Consider the following 20194-nt stretch of genomic DNA (forward strand, 5'->3'; position numbering starts at 1 on the left):
GAGCAACAAAATGGACAAACGGCGGAAATCTTTGGACACCGACAACTCAACCATTTCAACGCCTCCGCCTTATCCCTTATCGCCGCCGCAAGCATTTGATTTTCCGTTGCTGCAACCCAATATTAGCATCCCCAAACCGCTGTCCCCCGATTTGTCGGCGGCCGATAGACTTTCCCCTCAACTATCTCTATCTCCGTTTCAGCCGCCACTGCCGTTTGCTGGGACAAGTTTCGATGACCGGTTGTCGATGCCGTTTGGTGGGCCACCAACCGCCGGCAGCAGCAATACAAGTAACCCGCCTCCGCCGCCGCATGGAAGTACCTGGAAGTGTAAATTGTGTTCAAAACAAGTACAAAGTGAACTGGCATTTCACAAGCATCTCACTTCGGATCATTATAGGGATAAGATTGCCCGTAGGGTTGGGTATCCCTTCAAGTGTTTGTCCTGCAGTTATCAATCTCCAGGTAAGGGCTTTATAATGAACCCCATATAAGTAAATTTGATAGCATAATATTTTATCATTTCTTAGTAGTGATGGTACTCTATTATTTACAATGCTTGTCCGCCCGTCTGGCATAGGGTCATTTGTTTTATTCAGCTGCTATTGTTGTGACTGCAGATTTTTTGTAATAGTACTACTCAGAGCATCTAGTTTACAACTTGCTTGATCCGTCAGTCTGTCGGTCGATCTACAAGAGACTATATTGATATGTAAAGGTATCATGAATTTCTAATTCTGTATCTAGGTATTTTTATTTTCTTAAATTTTAGGACACCTTGACAATAATGAGAAAACTGAGGATTTATTGATGCACTATGGAGTTATTGAGAAGTTTTCTCTTAAATTTTACCAACAAGAAATTAGTTCCCAGACGGACAATCCGACCAACCAAACCTACCACACACAGGGAAGTTCTTTATATTTAGAAGAAAAGCTGACCTTAAGTTTTGGATTAGGTACTGTCATTCTTAAATCAACTGTTTTAAATCGTTTTGATTTTAAATGTTTGTGCTTTGCGCATTTAGAATTACACCTAGTTCCTTTAATTTTTCATCGGCAACAATTCAAAATTTTCATAGTATGTAATATACCCTTTTAAAGAATAATAAATATATCATTATATAATACCTACACATTTATGGTAGCTATATTTATCTCTCTTAGGCAAAATTTTTATTGTTTTTGAAAATTAAACCTACCCTTTTTATGCCTTTGAAGGCATAATTAAATATTAAATTCGAAATATAAATGTGCATCCTTATCTAGAACAAGGAAATTGATCATTCACGGCGCGCAGCTTCTTCTCTAGTCTGTAAAATTTGCAATCTTTCCTTGGACAGCCAAGCCCTTCTACTTAAGCATCTCACACTCGAGCATTTTGCTAAAGCCATGTACGACGAACTGCCTCAAGACCTGCCCTTCACATGTCCGCACAAAGGCTGCGACGAAGCCAAATCCAGCAGCCACAAGCTTCTGCTTCACTATGGGATTTATCACAAGCGTTCCCTTACTCTTTATAAAAGACACCCAAGCTATCTTAACTATGAAAGATCTGCCAGTGGGGGTTCTTCTAAAGATTGTAGTGGCGCCGTGCCAAAAGTGGAGCTTCCAGAGGCTTTGTCTTCCAAGACAAACAAACTGAAAGCCGTTGTGTCACCTTACAATCCACTTTCTGAGAAAGAAAAGTCTTCTGGACCTTCTAGGAATGTTAATATATGTATACTTATTTATTTCATTGGTTTCATTAGTTTATTTTTAACCAGTTTATTAGTAGTTTATAGCTTAATTTTTTAAGATAAGTAAATAGTTTCTTAAGGATTATTTTAACTACAATATCAGATCTGGCCCAAGTGATAGAACTACTTCTCCAAATTCTGTAATCAATTCGCCATCAATAACTTCACCATCATCCATCTCATCACCTTCATCTGCTCTGCTATCACCTGAACCTCCTTCCCAAGCTATCAGAATACCATCAGCAATAGATCGTCTGGCCGAAAGCCTATCTGGTTCAATAAATAGAACACAATCAGACGCAAATTTGTCACCTTCACACGAAAGGTTGACTTCCACAAATGAGAGATCATCTTCCAATCATGAAAGGACTTCATCAAATGGAAAGTCTTCTTCTTCACACGGAAGATCGCCGTCATCTCATGGAAGGTCTTCTTCAAATCACGGAAAGTCGTCTTCTTCACATGAGAGATCTTCATCCTCACATGGGAAGTCGTCTTCAAACAGTGAAAGATCTTCCTCTTCTCATGATAAGTCGTCTTCAAAAGATAAATCTTCATCAGACCGTTCAACCTCATCAAGTAAAAAATCCTCATCCTCAACAGACAGATCCTCTTCGCACAGTAAATCATCCTCAAGTGATTCCTCCAAAAGAGTAAGAATAGAATATCTGGAAAAGAAAGTAAAAAGTCTCGAATCTCAACAGAAAACAAAGATAAAAGAGAAAGAACAGGAGTTTGAAAAAAAGCTGACGACCAAAGATGCTCTCCTCAATGAGGAAAAGGTAAAGGTCAGGTTACTAGAAGAAAAACTTGCTGAAAAGGAAAGTAGACTTTCAGGACTCGTAAATGAAAATGAAATAGTACAGGATAGTCTTGCCAGAGTGGAAGAAATTCTTGTGACAAAAAACAAACAATTTACAGATCTTCTGGCCACAAAAGAAGCTTGCGATCGTGTAATAGAGGAGAAAGAAACTGAAAGAATTAACAGCTATGAAGAGCTATATCAGAAAGAAAAGGAGTTAGAATCAGCAATGGGCACTATAAACGACCTAAAACGGCAGCTTAAGACAAAGAATAAAGATTCTGACGTCGCAGACTTAACTGAAATAAAGAATAAATGTGACAATTTTGAAGAGCAGCTGAACAAAGTACAAACAGAACTATCTCAAAAAGAACAAAAGTTGGAAGAAACCCAAAGCAAAAATGATGAATTAAATGCAGAAATGATCCTATTAAAATCTGAACGTAAAAACCTAAACAAATCTATATCTGACTTAACCGATGCCTATGAAAAAGAAACAAATGAACTAAAAGAAAAATTAAAAGCTAAAGAAAAGACAACAGCTGATAAGAGTGCTCTAAAAGCGGCTGAAAAAGAAAAGAAAGAGATGGGTAAAAAGATTAAGTTGCTAGAGTCAACATTGACCCAATGGGAAAGTCGACAGTTTACAAATGTAAAGCTTATTTCTGGACTTGAGAAAGAAAGGGACAGTCTTCAGCACAAACTTAAAGAAATGAAGGTAAGGCATTTTCTTAATTTAAAACTGTTTTGGTAAAATTATGTAAATGTTAAATGTTTAAAGGATCTTAACCTAAGAATTTCAATTTATACGCCCTAGCATCTATGGGCTAAAAAATAGCTTAAAAGAATCCCAAGACCTTTATCGAAAAAAATAGTCTATAAACCATTACAGGACCTATGTGAAGCTTACCTAAAATTGAGAATTTATCGATTAAGGGGTTACTGACAAACAAAAAAACCTTTCCTACTTACTAACCTATAATGATATTTCCAAACTACTAAAACAAATCTTTCTCTCTCTTTTGTTTTAGGATGTATGTAATGAACTTAGATTATTATTATTAACAATTGCGTCCTAGCTAATAATAGCTGGAAAATTTTGCAATAAAAGCTATTAGAGCATATCAGAATGACACTTATCGAATATTTTACACTAATCTATAAGATGAAATGTGTATTCTAAAGGAAGGCAAATAAATTGGCAATAATCAGAAATACAATGAAGCCAATTGTGTGCATCAAATTCTACTTTTTGTAGCTTCAATGTGTAAGGAAAAAAGGGGGATGTAAATTAGTTTAAGTGTCATTGTAATAAATCTGTTTGCCAGAATGATATTGTACTTTATCGTCCTTATTTAAATTTTATTTATAATACAGGACGGGAATCTGTCACACGAAGACCAACTTTACTGGAAAGATGTAGCTATCAAGAATGCAAACAAAGAAACAAAAGCTTTACAAGTCAAATATGACGAGCTTAACGATAAACTGGAAGAGGCTCTAAAAGAAGCTTCCAGCGCCAAACATGAACTAGAGAAACACAAAGAAAAAGTTGATGATCTTGAACAGCGTCAAAGTGAGGTTGATAATGATAAACTTGATAAATTAAATAAAGTTCTTGAGCTAAAGGATGAAGAAATAGAGCATTTAAAAGTAACTCTGAACACAAAAGAGAAAAAGCTGGCAGAGTTTAATTCTTCAACTAAAAAATTAAAGGCAGAAAATAAAAAGTTGTTGAATCTGGAGGCCAAACTGGAGACAGAGCGTGTGACTGCGGCCTCCAAGGTTGAACAGCTGGAGGAACAGTATGCCAGTCTTGAGGCACAGTGTGCCAACTTGGACTCACAGGTAAATTTCTTTATTGTGTTAGACAGTCACCTTTCAAGTAGTCACATTCTCTTTAACCAGAATAACTTAAAATTACTTCAATTTATTCGGTCTATTATTTTAGTCTATCAAACTTCTATAGGTATTGTTGGATCAATTTAATCGGGATTGACCGCTCGTTTTTTTTTACATAACAGAAATTTTATTTTCAAATCGTAACAAACCCAATCATTTAACAATTCTATTTTTCTTAGGTGAAAGAGCAAAATATTGAGCTTGACGACTTACGCGGGCAGCTGGAGCTTAGCAAGGAGCAGCTTGAGCTGTACAGGGAGCAGCTCGAGATCAACATGGAGAAGGAGCAGCGGAGCAGCCGTAGGAAGGGGATACGGAGGGGGGAGCAGAGGGTGGAGATGCTCATGATGAACCAGGGAATAATACTTAAATATTTTAATGGATAATATTCCAAAGTATTTTTTAACCAAATGTTCTTTCTTTTTATAAGTATTTTCGTAGGTAAGTTTTCCACAACGAGCTGATATATTTGTCTATTGGTGCGTAATGAAACACGTTGTAAAATAGTTCTTTAACAAACTATTTTATTCTTTCATTACGTGACGAAAATATGTTTTATAATTAAAAAAATTGAATTTAGGGTAGGTAAATTAATTTAAGTATTGATTAAAGGTTCTGAAGGACATGGACACTGTTATTAAGCTTAGAGACCAGGGGGTTTCACCAGAACAAGGTGGGTTATATAATATAATAATTATTTGTAGCGACTCTTTAGCTAATTAATGACAATCAAGTCAGTCATTGTGCATCAAAATTTCTGCCGTATAATATTTCCTTAGCAATATTTCTTCATTTATAACTATACAAGCAAGGGGAAAAGTTTTGTTATAAGATTTAGAAGGTAAACAATACATTCTGACCCATTAAGGGTTTTTGTTACTTATAAAATAGTTGGGAAATAAAATCTAATAAGCTATTTAAAAATTGGATGTATAGTCTTTCTGGTACCTAATAATTATAGAATCGCTACGCTTTCAAAATTTGTATTACTATTCTATCATGCTATAACATTAACAATAAGAGCTAACGCTAATGACGGATGGACTGACTGACCCAAATATATAAGTAAGCTTCGCTTTTATAAATGCTTGAGCTTGTTTACAAACTGTTTATCATAATATTTTTACATGTTTTTCTACAGATTACAATGATCTTACTTTTTAGAGTTTTCAACATCAATAATCCAAGAGGAGTCATTCGAGGGAACAAGTTGTACTGACAGTATGGCCAGTCCTCTCACTGTAGACACTGAAGACATCATTCAATATCCAAACAGTGAACACTCCTTCCAACTTTCTAGTCCTCCAACAATTGGCCAGCCTAACCTGTCGTCCGTAGGATCATACGATGATTCACCGAAAAGAAAAACGACAAAGAAAAATTCTCGTGGCGGTGGTAAGCGCAAAAATGCTGGATCTAAGAAGGGTAAGGCAAAGCGGCGGAAAAGTGTGGCTGCTGCTGAAGATAAGGAAATTATTATTGATATGAATCCTGCTGACACCAGTGATTATATTGTTGATGATAGTATTGATGATATTGACGCAAGTGTCGTTGATGAAGATCTTCCATTGACTGTCAGAAAGAAAGGTAGGATTTAAACATTTCTGTATGAAAAAAAAAATTATCTTAATCCTTACATGAAAGTAAAAGTATGTATGTTCCCTAGGCCACCTTTTATTTTGTTTGCTTTTATTTCATTAGATTACCTAACTTTCTCGAGCTTTCAAAAATATTTAAATAGCCTTTTCTTAAGATATTGTACCTTAATCTTGTTTTTGAATTACAGGTGGGGGCTCCCCCTCAAAGGGAATCAAATCGACTACCACTTCGTCCACAGGGGGTAAAAAATCTGGAAATCTCGACCAGCCCAACAAAGATGGGGGCAGCAAGCCAAGAAAAACGGGCGCTGGAGCTGGGGTAAGCTCTCTGGTCGATGTTACCGCAGAATATGAAGCGGAGGAAGGCGCCGGCGACTATGTTTGCGGTGTGTGTTGCGCCTGGGAGCCACCGGAGGATTTGGCGGGCGTTTTGACTGGTAAAAAACCGGCTATCACTGAGTGGATTGGCTGTGATTGTGATAGGTTAGTTTTTCAACCACATTTTTTCAAACATATCTTATACTAACAACAATCTAGAGGGAATGTGCTTCCCTTTTATAATAGTTTTTTTTTCTTTAGGGCAGGGGGGTGGATTTTTAGTGGAAATCACAAGTAAAAAATTCTACAACATGCATATGATCAATAAAAGCTTTATTTATAATTACAGAACTAGCGTTAATGCAGGTTTAAATGTCTTATTGAACACACCAATAAAGACAAACAACTACTTGAGTATATTTTTTAAAAGTTACATCAATAAAATACTATTAATATGCGAGTCTCACATAACAAAATTGTTTTCAAATTTTTGATTTGATCTTTCAGATGGTTCCATAAGCAATGCACAGGTCTGAAGAAGTTTACCACAAAATTCAGCTGCAAATCTCTAAAAATGGATTGTTTAGTGATACCAATAACTTTAGACAGTGTTACTTGGTAATACCAGGGCCAGGGGGCAAATATAATATAAATGACAGGTTAACCAAATTAAAATATTTTCTTGGATTAATTTAAGAATTATTTCTCTAATACCAAACCTTGTTCAAATGTATTTGGCGTTTACCAGTTTTAAATGAAGTTTAGGTAATAGTGCAATTATAGTAAAATGTTGCTCGAATCGATTTTATCCAACAAAAAAAGAACTTTAAAGGCTGTTAGCTGCTAAACAGCTGAACGTACATGTTATGTCTGTACAACATTGTTATAAGTGGCATAAGGAGGCCTTAAAATAATCTGGAATAATGCTCGTAGAGCAAAAAATATTTTTTTCTCGCGCGTTTTTAAGTGCTTCGAGATATCTGTCTATTATTGAGTATTAGTTATTCTGATTATATGTAGGCATACTCTAGCTGGTTACATTAATGTGGAAACATAATAAGTACGTTCAGCCATTTGGCCGCTAGCAGCCATTAAACTTTTAGCAAAAAACACAAACTTTTTACCGTGTACTGCACCAGATTCATATCTAGTATAAAATCAAATCAATATGAGCTTATTTTACTAAAAAATTAATGAGATTGAAACTATATCAGCCCCCTGTGGAACATGAAATTTACCAAACCATGAATAATGAAAATTTTATAATATGTAATTTGTTTAATTGTAAATATCTTGTTAACCAATGATTGTTTTATAAACATGCACTTTAAAATTTTTGTGTTTTATACATTTGCCTTTGTTTATATACATAGTATTTTTATAAGAATTAAGTTAACCCTATGTTTAAGAAGGAAAGTATTATAATTTTTTAGTCTAAAGTTTTATTTGCATAATAAAAGCACTTTTTTCAGTACAATTTGTTATTTTTATACTTTTTTTTTTAATAATTATTTCTATGAGGATTGTTTATTAGTAGTGGAATTTTAAAAGCGAAGCTTTTCTATAATTAGGGTCGGTTCGTACGTCCGTCCGTTATCCCAATCATCTGATTTTTTCAATACTTATCCTATTACAACAAGGTATAGTGTTATAAGCGAAGCATCTCTATAATCAAGACCTAATAACTTCAGTATGTCCTTAAACAGTAACATTTATTTAATCTGTTTAGCAACAAATTTACATATAATTTTGTATAGATATATGCATTTATATTCAGTTCTGACACTCTACAAGTGTTAATTTTCGTTTGTTCTTCAATGTTAGAGCTTCGCTTTTATGGGTGTTGTCATCATTTTTTAATTAAAATGAACTTGCCAATTGTATGATTATAAAAACTAACCTTCTCTGAAAACAGAGCGAAAAATAATTTAGTTTCAGTAGTTTGGACTTTTGCAAAGCATGTGATAACACGTTAAAAAAAATATTCTAATTTTTGGGAAACTTGAAAAAATAGATTTATAATAGTTAAAAGAAGGTTAATATTGAAATAAAGGAGAAATTTAAAGAAAAATGGAAGGTGGACTATTTAACAACATAAAGCAGCGCCAGCCACTCAATATAAACAATATGACTTAATAAGGGTAACGGTTAAGAACGTATATATTTCCTTTTATAATAAAGATTCCTTATAACTTTTTGTTGTTAAATGTAAAAATTTTTAGCGTAAATCTAAAATTATTGACTTTTAAAAATTAGGGAGAGGGGGGGAAAATGAAAATAGCATCAAACCTTACCAAGATCTTGATTATAAATTTAATAGCCTAAAAGAATCCCATTTTCTTTAAGATTTCTAAAAATGAAAAACTCAATCTTTTCTTTTGTTTTTGAGATCTTGACAGACAAAGAATACTTTCACATTAAAAATGTTGTCCTCTTGTTATTGCTGTGCTACATATGGACAAAATTGTTATAATTTATACTTAAGGCAAGTACATATAAAGAGTTAAACATGTTAAAAAGTTTGATACAACTAATTAAATGTGTAGATGAATAGAATTTATAAAAGAAAATAAATGTATTTCACTATGTGATGTTACAGAACTATGTATAATAATATTATTAGAATAGCATGATAATAATAATGATAACTATTCATAAAGAAAATTCTATAATATTTCAGAGATTACCATTTCCCTTCGCCATTTTCTCTTTATTAAAAGGTTTATGGGTGTTTATACAAAAATAATAAATACTTTTTCTTTATTAACTTTTATTTCTTTATCACTTTAATCGTTTCCATTTTCCCCTCTCTTCTTTTTTCTTCTTCTTGTTATCTCTCTTTTCCCCTTCTCAAACACTTATTATGTCAAATTCGCTATTATTTCCTAATATAATTTTATCATATTTGTATAAACACCCATTATTATGTTAAAAGGGGAATATTTGATATAAAATGTTGTGAGATTATCTGAAAGAGAGAATATTTTAGTTGAGTTTACTCCCTCCTCCTACTCTAACACAAGAAAGGAATTAGCCATTTATTGTTTTTGAGGTAATTTTGTATTATTAATACGTTTTTGTCACATTTGTTTGTCTTTCTCAACTGTTTGACTCAGCAAGTCTAAGCTATCGAAAGATGCAATACATCTAAGTCAATATTTTTCTATCATTTAAACTAAAGTAAAAGAATGTTTTACCTGTCCGTCTGCCCCGAACGTCCCAATAATTTTCAGTGAAGTTTCGCGGTGGTTCAGGAAAGGTTTGATGAGGTAACAAATATAGATGTTGGGATACGGTGACGCACTACTCTCTGGGCGAAATTAATAATAATGTTGCTCATTACAAAATGAACTATGTTACGTATCATTAGAATAGAACTAATATATTTTGCAGGTACTCATATTTTACAATGGTCTTTTCAGTTTCTATCCAGAAAATAATCACAAATTCCGTCAAAATTAAAAAAGTCAGATATGATTCATTTTAATAATGTGAGCAACGAAATATAATTTCCCAAAGCAAAGCTCAATCCTTACCTAGAAGTTTAAAGCTTAAGTATTTTAAGGATGAAATGCTAAAAAAACTACCGAAATGTGTTCACTTTTCAACCAATAATTTGGTCAAATGTTAAATAATTTCTTATTTAGTTCCAATCTAAAAAGCCTTGGCGATCATGTCTGTAGCTGGTCGTGTCATAGTCTACGGGGGCAGGGGGGCCCTAGGCTCAACCGTGGTCAATGTCTTCAAGAAAAATCAGTTTTGGGTCTGTAATATTGATATGCAGGTACATTTTTCCCTGAAATAATCAAAAAAAATGACAAACCTTCAGTTTTTAAACTTTTCCACCAATAATTTTAATTTATAGAAGAATTAGTTTAATTTGTCGTAATTGATGGTGCATCGTCCATTTTGTATTTAATAGTCCAATGTCTTGTTTAAAAAACAGAACTGTCATTTACTATGTTAACTTTTGTTTTTAAATAGAAAAGCTAAAATTTCATTTTTTTAGGAAAATACTGAAGCTGATCATAATATTATTGTCACTGGAGACACTTGGACACAACAAGTAAGACGTATATTTCTAGTTCCTAAGCTACATAACAAGAAAATACAGTCGAAATTTTCATCTCTTTTATTATTACAATCTCTCATTCCCTCTTTTATATTATTTTTATATTTACACAAATGTCCTTTGTTAATTTGATTTAAACTAAATCTTTTCTTTTAATCTCAAATGAAAAAAGTATATGATGCTGTTCTCTCCCATATTCAACTAACGTCCACATTTTTTTACATTTTTACTATTTAACGCATTTTGTTTTGTCTACGCAGGAGGCCGAAATTGAAAACTCCTTTGGAACTTTTTTTTAACTACAACTTGATTAGATCAACAAAGAACGAGAGCAAGTAATTCTAAGCACGTGACATTCCAACAATGATTCCAAATGTTTGTTTTTTTGATGAATATACTAGGTTTATGTTAAATATCATATTAATTTTAAAAAATCAGTTTCACCATAGCATGAAAAAAACTTTGAAATGTTCAGCATTTTTTGGCTATATTTCATGAAATGTTTTGTTGAGTTCAAAATGCTGTGACACAAAAGTAAACTATTTCAATAAAAAATGTTAATTTAGGAAAAGGCATGGTAAATTGTAAAATTGTAAACAGTTTTATTAGTGTACTTTCAAAATTTACAGCATTTGATTATGTTTTGGTGTGTTAATTGATGATATTTTATCAAAAAAAGCTAAACATTTCAAAGTTTTATTCATAGAAAACCTTTGTGAAACTTTATTTTTTTAGTTGGTTTAACTATATAAAATACAACGCTAGTATATTCACAAAAAAAAATATTTAGTATACTGCTGAAAGGTGATTAGAATCACTTGCTCTCGTTCGTGCATAGTCCCCCCTGGGTTTTTTTTCCACTGCAAAGTATCTCAATTAACCAAGAGGACTGCGATTTATTATTATTCTGGAACTCATCTCAAAGCTCCTCTTTAACTGATCACCTATCTTTAAACATTTCAGGAGGAGAATGTCTGCGCAGAAGTTGGTAATATCATGAATGACGAAAAACTGGATGCCTTGCTTTGTTTTGCTGGAGGATGGGCGGGAGGATCTCCCGGAAGCAAGGATTTTATCAAGGTAAGTTAAGTGTAAATTGGAGGTAAAATATTTTCTTTCTAAAATGTCACTTTCATAATACAAATCAATTTAGAATATATATACAGGGTGGGGCAAATAAGACCGGACATTTTTCAATAGACTATAGCTCCAAAACTACTTAACAAATCAGGACGTTTGACCCCACTATAAAAAGCTTAGGTAATAGCCTTTTTGCCCATAAAAATCTTTGGACGATGGAGGACATGTACTCCGAGCTGGCCGCGCATATGTTCAACAAGGCGGATTCCGAGTGCGCCCGTACAATACCCTGGATTCTCGACTATGGCCTACTAAATCTGATCTCAGTCCATCTGTAGATGAGATAGACTTATAAAACTTGCTGGAGTTACTCTTAGATACATAAGTAAGACACTAGAAAAGACTAGAGCTCTCTATCTGAAATGGCTTGGCCGTAGTACTCCAGCAAAGTGAAACGTGGCAGATTTTAACATGTCAAAAACGTCTAAAATCTTGAATATTTCTCGGTTCTTGACTTCAGGGGCCATATGGAACTCGTTTTAGACTATGGGTTGCGCTGATAACCCTTGCTAAATCTTCATGCGATTTCCAAAAACGTATAGAACGTTGTTATAGCTCAATTTTGGCCCAAATGAGAGCCGCCGTGTCGAAGGTTAGCTTTAAAGATGGGTGAATTTGGATCCTGCAGTTACTCACGTCCAGAACGAGATGTGGCCTCCCAGCAGCCCCTATCTTAATCTTATGTACTATTGGGCCTGGGGCTACTTAGAAGCATGCACCAATAGACATGCCCATACCTCAAAGACCTCCCTCATGTCCATTATTAAGGAGAACTTCGCCAGCTTGGACAGGGACATGGTGATCATGGACTTCAAGCGGTTCAGGGGGCGGGTAGAGGCAGTGATTGAGGCTGCCGGCAATTTTATTGAATAATCTAATAGTCTTATACCCAATTTGCTTTCCAGTTTTTAAAATTTAATAAAACCTTTAAAATTGACGATTTTATGTTCATTTGATTAAAAAATATAATTTGTCCGGTCTTATTTGCCCCACCCTGTATATGTAAATAAAGGCTAGCAAGTTTTTTGTGACCCTTCAATAAAAATGTTATTACTACTTATTATACGTCTTAAATTGTAGTGCTTTTTGGAGTTTATTACCAGCAAAACTGAAAATGTTTTCCAATGTTTAGAATGCAGAGACCATGTGGAGGTCAAGTGTGTGGCCGTCCTCCATCAGCGCGAAGCTGGCCTGTGAGTATCTGAAGGAGGGTGGTCTCGTCGTCCTACCTGGAGCTCAGCCAGCAGTCAAAGGAACCCCAACTATGGCCGGATATGGAATGGCAAAGGTATAATTTGGGGGGAAAAATAATTTAAATCTCAAAAAATGATATTAAAAGTTCCTTTATAGTTAAAAGTTAGATTTAGCCATAAATATCCCCTAATCTAGAAAGTTTACAATCTAAAACCCATACCTATTGCTTTTAGGCCGCTGTTCATCAGCTGGTTGCCAGTTTAGCCGGGCCTAAATCTGGCCTTCCAGCTAATTGTACCTCTCTGGCCATCCTGCCCAACACCTTGGATACCCCTATGAACAGGAAATGGATGCCAAAAGCTGATACTTCTACCTGGACACCCTTAGGTAGCATCATAGTTTAAAAACTGTATATTTTCATTAATTTCAAATTTAAAAATGGAGGTTCGAATTTCCCTTCTCCCCCTTCACTCAAGTGCTATAGTCTTCTAGGGACCTAGACTATCTTCTATCTATCAAGCTTGTAAATACATAATTTTTCACATCAATTGGATGGGGGATTGGGTGATTATTTTATCGTTCATTTCTAGATCTTAAACAGTCATAATCCCATGTTCATTATGTTTCAGTGTATGTGGCAGATTTGATGGTAAAGTGGACCAGTGGAGAGGAGAGACCTGACTCTGGGAGCTTGGTCAGTCTTGTCACTCAGGGAATAAATACTTATCTCTCATCCTTTTATAATAGTACCAGGATGATTATCTGTCTGTTTATAGTGATGGATCTTGCTAATCGCTTGACCGATAAGGTTCTCCTTTATAGTGAAGCTTCTCATAACCTGGGCTTATAAATATTGTGGAGGAAGATAATAGCTCTTAAAAAATAACCTTCCCCCTGAAAAATAAACAAAAATTGAAACTGAAGATTTTTGGGCTAATATTAGTTTAATTGAAATAGACAAAAAATGCCTTTTTATATTACACAAAAGCAATCTTTTCCAGTTTAAATAATTATAATTTCAAACACTTAAGTATGATTGAATATATACATAGACATGATGATATATAAAAGTATTTATGTTACTCTCAGGATGGAATAACCTCAACCCAGCCTTCAAAAGTTGGTCAATAGCTTGTCAAAACCAAAGATAATGAAGATAGAAAAAATAAATAAAAATACCTATGAAACAAAAAAGGATTTAAATGGACTCAAATAATGGAATATTTATAATACCAATTCAATAGATCAGTTGGAATTTTTCTTTTACTGTACTTTTTATGCTATATTTTAGAAGTAGTCTTTTTTTATAACTGGTGATATTATATTTTTTACTTCAAAGAGAAAGATAGATAGATAGATCTTCCAATGATGTACCAATCTCATATTTGTTGATTTTTATACTGAATTTCTAATTGTTATTAATAATAAATAATGAGTATTAAAATGTTTGTTATTTTTATTCAATTGTCATATGACAATACATGTTGTATCCGAATTAACATTTTTAGTGTAATTTATTGACATATTTTTTCATATAAGTATGTATCACATTATTATTTTTTGCTTTAATTATTTAGTTGTTACATTGCACTAATTCTGGCCAATTGCAAATGTTCAGGTTGGAATCAAAGTTTAGTGGGGGTGCACAGTTTTGTTTCCAGGCATTTTCTCCATCACAGGTATAAAAACTGGAGCAATCCTGGGGATCTGGAAACATTGTTCCGTCAGGTTTATTAGAACAGTCTACCAAATTTGGTGCGACAGTAGATTCATTTGTTGTAGAGTCAACATTCTCAGTTGTGGTGGTGTCAATATTCTCAGTTGTGGTGTCAACATTCTCAGTTGTGGTGGTGTCAAAATTTTCAGTTGTGGTGCCGTTAACATTCTCAGCTGTGGTGGTGTCAACATTCTCAGTTGTTGTGGTGTCAACATTCTCAGTTGTAGTGTCAACATTCTCAAATGTGGTAGTGTCAATATTCTCAGTTGTGGTGTCAACATTCTCAGTTGTGGTGGTGTCAACTACCTCAGGAGTGGTGGTGTCAACATTCTCAGTTGTGGTGTTAACATTCTCAGTTGTTGTGGTGTCAACATTCTCAGTTGTAGTGTCAACACTCTCAGTTGTAGTGTCAACACTCTCAGTTGTGGTGGTGTCAACATTCTCAGTTGTGGTGGTGTCAACATTCTCAGTTGTGGTTGTGTCAATATTCTCAGTTGTGGTGTCAACATTCTCAGTTGTTGTGGTGTCAACATTCTCAGTTGTGGTGGTGTCAATATTTTCAGTTGCGCTGGTGTCAACATACTCAGTTGTGGTAGTGTCAACATTCTCAGTTGTGGTGGTGTCAACATTCTCAGTTGTGGTGGTGTCAACATTCTCAGTTGTGGTGGTGTCAACATTCTCAGTTGTGGTGGTGTCAACATTCTCAGTTGTGGTGGTGTCAACATTCTCAGTTGTGGTGGTGTCAACATTCTCGGTTGTGGTGGTGTCAACATTCTCAGTTGTGGTGATGTCAACATTCTCAGTTGTGGTAGTGTCAACATTCTCAGTTGTGGTGGTGTCAACATTCTCAGTTGTGGTGGTGTCAATATTCTCAGTTGTGGTGGTGTCAACATTCTCAGTTGCAGTAGTGTCAATATTCTCAGTTGTGGTGGTGTCAACATTCTCAGTTGTGGTAGTGTCAACATTCTCAGTTGTGGTGGTGTCAACATTCTCAGTTGTTTCAGTAGTTTCAACATATTCAGTAGTACTAGTAGAAGGGGTTGATGTCGAATTATCAACATGACAATTGACCAACTCCGGCCAATTACAGACATTAATCTGAGGATCAAAATACAGAGGAGTGGGACATTGCTTCATCCAAGGTCTTCCAGCATCACAGACAAAGAACCTGGAACAGTCTGCAGGATCTGGCAGGAAGGATCCATCAGGTTTATGAGAACAGTCAACTGTATTGTCTGCATCACGCATAGGTCTGGCGGTAGCCATAGTTGACAGGATCACAAGTAGAAAGACTTTCATTGCAAGTTAATAATTTGATGTCTTCTTTGGTTTGGGTTGCAGTAGTTAATGAAAAGTAAGTCCATCTGCCAATATTTATATGGGTAGCCTTATCATATTCAATTCCTAAAATTATCCATACGTCACTAAGTTTCATAGAATATTTATATTCTAAATTGTATTTTACAACTTTTGAATTTTTTTGACGTCATTCAAAAATAAATTCATAGAAATTTTATTAAATAATTTGAATGAATGTTCTTATCTCAGATGAAGTATTTGTTTTAGTAGAAATGTGTGCTAACACTCTATTATTCTTATTAATTGTAATGACGTTTTTAACTGTTCCTATTACTACTCCGTTCATTTATGTTTTACTAGTGCAGCCACTCTATGAATAGTATAATCGATATATTATTACTTGGATGTTGCACCAGATTTTCATAATTTATAAGGGGATATAATTCTGATAAATAATACTCGCAGCCGGCTAAAATAACGATACCCCCAGCCCCTCCCCTCCTACTGAATGAAATAATTGACCAATAAATAAGGACTAAAATAGCAAGCCAAATTGACGACAAATTTTCTCTTGGTAACAGTAATAAGGAATAACCAACAAGTTATGCCCTTAATTTATTTAGGTATAATTAACTAAGACGTAAATTTTGTCAACACTCAACAACCTCATAAAAAATAAGAAACGTAGGATAAAATGCAATTTATTAAATTGTTTTAGTTTTCGCAATAGTTCCCTACAAAATGTGGGTTTTTATTTTATACGTTGCATCATTTAAACATTGCTGATGCGTCAATACTTATGCACAAAAATGTTTTAAATTCAAATTGAATGGGATTTTTTTCTCGCACTTTCGAAGGATTTTTTTTAATTTCGGAGAATTGATAACTTTAAAATGACACTTTACTTGCAGAATAAACTATTTAATTCCGAAAGAAATCATAATTGAATAAAAAAGGGCCGCTTTCATGGATATATAATTACTTTGATGTTACGCCAGATTTTCATGTTCTCTAATAAAGTAAAACTCGCAGCGGGCCAAAATAACGATACCCACCATCCCCTCATTCTAAATGAACGAGATGACAAATAAATAGGATCCATATAAGTAACCTCAAATGACGAAAATTTGTCCCCTCTAACAATATCCAGGTGTATTCTTTATCCTGTATATGCTGCTTTCTATATTAAGGTGTTTCAAGAGTTTAAGCTACTGATCAACTTAAGATTTACTTGTTTAAGTTTATATAGAATTTAAGTTTATTTAGAATTGTGCGGGGATACGACAATGGGAATTTAAACTAGGGTTGGCAATCCGTCCATTTTTGGACCGGATTCGGATTCTTACAAAAATCCGACAAAAAAAATACGGATTAATCCGTGGATTCCGGATTCGTATTTTTTTTGACGGATTCCAGATTCTAGCAATATATTAAAGGCCTTTTTAAAAATAAATTAAGGGGTTAAATTTTACCGGGTACTGGTAAGAATCTAAAGCTGCTAACGTGGACCTTATTTATTGGTAAGTTTTTTCATTCAGTAGGAAAGTATGGTAAGCAGTGGGTGTCGTTAGTTGAACCAGAATTTTTCAGAATATAAAATGTTTGGTTTTAATTAAGATCTAGGAAACGAAATCAAACATGACACCAAAAGACGCAGAACCTGCGGCAGCTATTGGCCAGGAGCTACCAGCTGCTGATGATGGTGGTGGTAGTCAGGTCAGTAGACTTTGTTTTGTAAATGTCAAATTTACCCTTTCTCATTTACATTTTTCATCGGTTGTCTTCTCCCTTTACATCCATGAGTAAAACGGACTCAGCTCTAGGGCTCATTGGAGGATGTTGTTGAAAGCCATTTTTAAAACCTGCTATTTTCAGGTGATTGACAAAGATCTACAGGATCTGTTGATCAAGTGTAGACAACTCAACCTGGGCTGGAATAAACTCAATAAACAAAGGAAAGATAAATTTTATGTCTTTTTGTGTAAATTAAACTTTTTTGTGAATGTTTTCGTTGCTGTTACTTCTGAGGATATCTAAAAGGCCAGGTTGTAAAGTGATGGAGGGTATACCCCCAAAAAAATAAACTAAAAAAATATGTTAACACTTTATGCAATACTAGCGGATATTCCCCTAGAGGCCACTATGGGCATTTGAGGTAGGGGAAGGGGTGGAGTCGACCAGCCCCATTTGAATTTTAGTTTTAAAAGAAAATATAAAGAAATAATATTTTTTGAGGGGGGGGTCATTTTTTCTAGGGTCAATTTCTATAAGAAGCGTGGTTGTACTCTGCCCCAAAATAGTTATAAACCCTACCCGGACCTATGAGAAACATTATAGTTTTAGCTGTTATCGAGATCCTTTGGTAATGCCAAGACAGACATACATTCTGTTACTTTTATATATGAATTATCCACTCCTGGCTGGAATAGACAAATTACACATCTTAGGGAGAAGGTAAAATAGGAACAATATTTAAAAAGAGATTTAAATTGATTTTGTGTTGTCAAACAGCTAAACAACTTAATTCTTAATTTGTAGAATTTAAGTCTCCTCCAAAAGTTAAGCAAGAAAAAATTTGTCTGTTGAAAAGGTTGGAGGATGAGAAGAAATTAGCACAAGTTGATGTTATACTAAAGAAAGATGCCCAGCTATTCGAAAAGGTCAGCATCCAATTAAATAGGACCTTAAAACAAGGGTTGCTAAATTAAAGGGTGAAATAAGCAAAATATGACTTAGAATGCAAGACAGACAACAATATTGTAAAGACTAGATGCGCTTATGTCATAGGAATCTTCACCGAAATCTTCAGCATGTCTGTCTTCAATAGCAGCAGAAAAAACTATATTTACCCCATAGCGTTATAAACTGATTGACGGACGAACGGACAGACAAACAAAGTGAATTATAAAGTGGCTTCGTTACTTAAAAGAAAATTACTTTTAAAACAGTTAAAACTTCTCAATCGTAAAATGATTTTAATCCTTAAACAAATATATTTAGATGAGTAAAGAGATAAAGGATCAGACTGAACTGTTAAAAGAATTGTCCACCCAACTCAAACAAATACCGGTTCTAAACTCGAGGGAAAAAACCTGTTTCAATGTTAAAAAATACCTATTTATTGTCCTTATCCAAATTTAATTATTTAAGATGATTCAGCAAGTCAGGGACCGACCCCAGCGGGCTAGGTGGGTGGCTCGCAGGAGTAAAGTGCATTTTTTCTAAAGTTTGTGTGTCATATATCAAATATAGGTTTTTTGAGTTTTGGTCCCAAACTTCCTGAATCATCTTAAATAATGTCTTTATGAATAGACATACAGTGTTTAAGGAAAAAAAACTTAAGAAAAAACAAGAGTTTTTACATCAAATTACACCAAAACAGGCCAAAAAAAGGCCTAAAATTTCTATTTCCGCAGGGTTTTCTTACCTAACTTTAAAAGAAAAATTTGAAATTTGAATTTCTTTTTCATTTAGTTGTAGTATCTATAAGACTAGGCTTATGTACCAAAAATCAAGTGTCTAGCTCAATATTTAGACTATTTTGCTCACGGTTTAAGTTTAAATGTCATTACGCCCCCCCCCCTTTTTTTCAAGCATTTATTTTTTTAACTGTGTGACATTTAGGAAAAATATTTTTAAGTATTACAGGTTTTTATATTAGGATAGTACAGCTTGAAGAGAAATATACCAAACAGACTATTCTTCTATCTAAAAGGTAAACTTTGCACAACAAATAAGATGTAATTGATAAAATTGAGTATACTAAAATAACACCTCTTGAAAATGGTTTATTACAATTTGGAGCAACTCTTGCAGTTAACCATCCATTTGATTGCGTGGCAAATGTGTACATATCTGAGTGTTAATTAGTTGCGTCATTTTTTAGGACAAGGCATTTCCTCTGCTCTCGTCATTTGTTATGGCCTAGTTTGAGATGAGATACGAATCCATCATCTTCCAATCGACGAGCTATTGTGCTACGCCTGAAATGAAATATTTATAGTCAATAGTTAAAGGTGTTATTGAAGTCTAGAATGCATAAATCACTTGAAACTATTATCTTCATTATCTTTTCCGATAGATTAATATCAATTGTTATGTTTATAATATTAGGGAGACAGAGCTAGATGATCTAAAGATAAAATCTAAAGAGGATATAAAGAAGTTGACAAACAGTTTCCAAACTGAGCATGAACAGATGCGAAAATTATTCCAGGATAACTCTAGCTCAAGAGCCAAGGAAAATTGTTAAAAGTTTTTTTTCCTAAATAATTTGTCTATCAAAGTTTAAAAAGCACATTTGTTTTATTTTTCAGAACAATTCAATTTTGGCTAATATTGTCAATAAATCACAGTATATGATATGATATTTTGGCTTAGTAGCATTTTTAGATATTTAGGTTTTAATTTGTAAA

The 20194-nt window shown here is 34.0% G+C and overlaps 5 protein-coding genes across 5 annotated transcripts; 4 read left to right on the forward strand and 1 right to left on the reverse strand.

Annotated features, from left to right (window-relative positions):
• The first annotated feature begins 9 nt into the window (after window positions 1–9).
• LOC145317018 (uncharacterized) lies at window positions 10–3073 on the forward strand. Its single transcript, XM_080157875.1, has 3 exons — window positions 10–464; window positions 772–906; window positions 1266–3073. Exons 1-3 carry the CDS (start codon window positions 11–13, stop codon window positions 1793–1795), a joined length of 1119 nt encoding a protein of 372 aa, XP_080014001.1. The 5' UTR covers window position 10; the 3' UTR covers window positions 1796–3073.
• On the forward strand, window positions 1825–9038 carry LOC145317013 (uncharacterized). Its single transcript, XM_080157869.1, has 8 exons — window positions 1825–3257; window positions 3917–4387; window positions 4621–4795; window positions 5052–5114; window positions 5606–6028; window positions 6228–6522; window positions 6865–7016; window positions 7572–9038. The coding sequence occupies exons 1-7, from the start codon at window positions 2769–2771 to the stop codon at window positions 6977–6979; spliced, it is 2031 nt and encodes a 676-aa protein (XP_080013995.1). The 5' UTR covers window positions 1825–2768; the 3' UTR covers window positions 6980–7016; window positions 7572–9038.
• Window positions 7713–14207, forward strand: LOC145317022 (dihydropteridine reductase-like). Its single transcript, XM_080157880.1, has 9 exons — window positions 7713–9077; window positions 9293–9409; window positions 10005–10141; window positions 10367–10423; window positions 11393–11509; window positions 12702–12857; window positions 12997–13150; window positions 13393–13470; window positions 13848–14207. Exons 3-9 carry the CDS (start codon window positions 10031–10033, stop codon window positions 13892–13894), a joined length of 720 nt encoding a protein of 239 aa, XP_080014006.1. The 5' UTR covers window positions 7713–9077; window positions 9293–9409; window positions 10005–10030; the 3' UTR covers window positions 13895–14207.
• On the reverse strand, window positions 14207–15848 carry LOC145317016 (uncharacterized). The gene has a single exon (XM_080157873.1). The coding sequence runs from the start codon at window positions 15777–15779 to the stop codon at window positions 14337–14339; it is 1443 nt and encodes a 480-aa protein (XP_080013999.1). The 5' UTR covers window positions 15780–15848; the 3' UTR covers window positions 14207–14336.
• Window positions 15849–17346: 1498 nt separating this feature from the next.
• On the forward strand, window positions 17347–20031 carry LOC145315451 (uncharacterized). The gene is made up of 6 exons (XM_080155434.1): window positions 17347–17495; window positions 17655–17730; window positions 18366–18439; window positions 18780–18860; window positions 19439–19494; window positions 19893–20031. The coding sequence occupies exons 1-6, from the start codon at window positions 17418–17420 to the stop codon at window positions 20029–20031; spliced, it is 504 nt and encodes a 167-aa protein (XP_080011560.1). The 5' UTR covers window positions 17347–17417.
• The last annotated feature ends 163 nt before the right edge of the window (window positions 20032–20194 follow it).

Source organism: Acartia tonsa, chromosome 4 (genome assembly GCF_053477335.1).
Source record: "Acartia tonsa isolate MP-2025a chromosome 4, ASM5347733v1, whole genome shotgun sequence".
Taxonomy (NCBI): Eukaryota; Metazoa; Arthropoda; class Copepoda; order Calanoida; family Acartiidae; genus Acartia; species Acartia tonsa.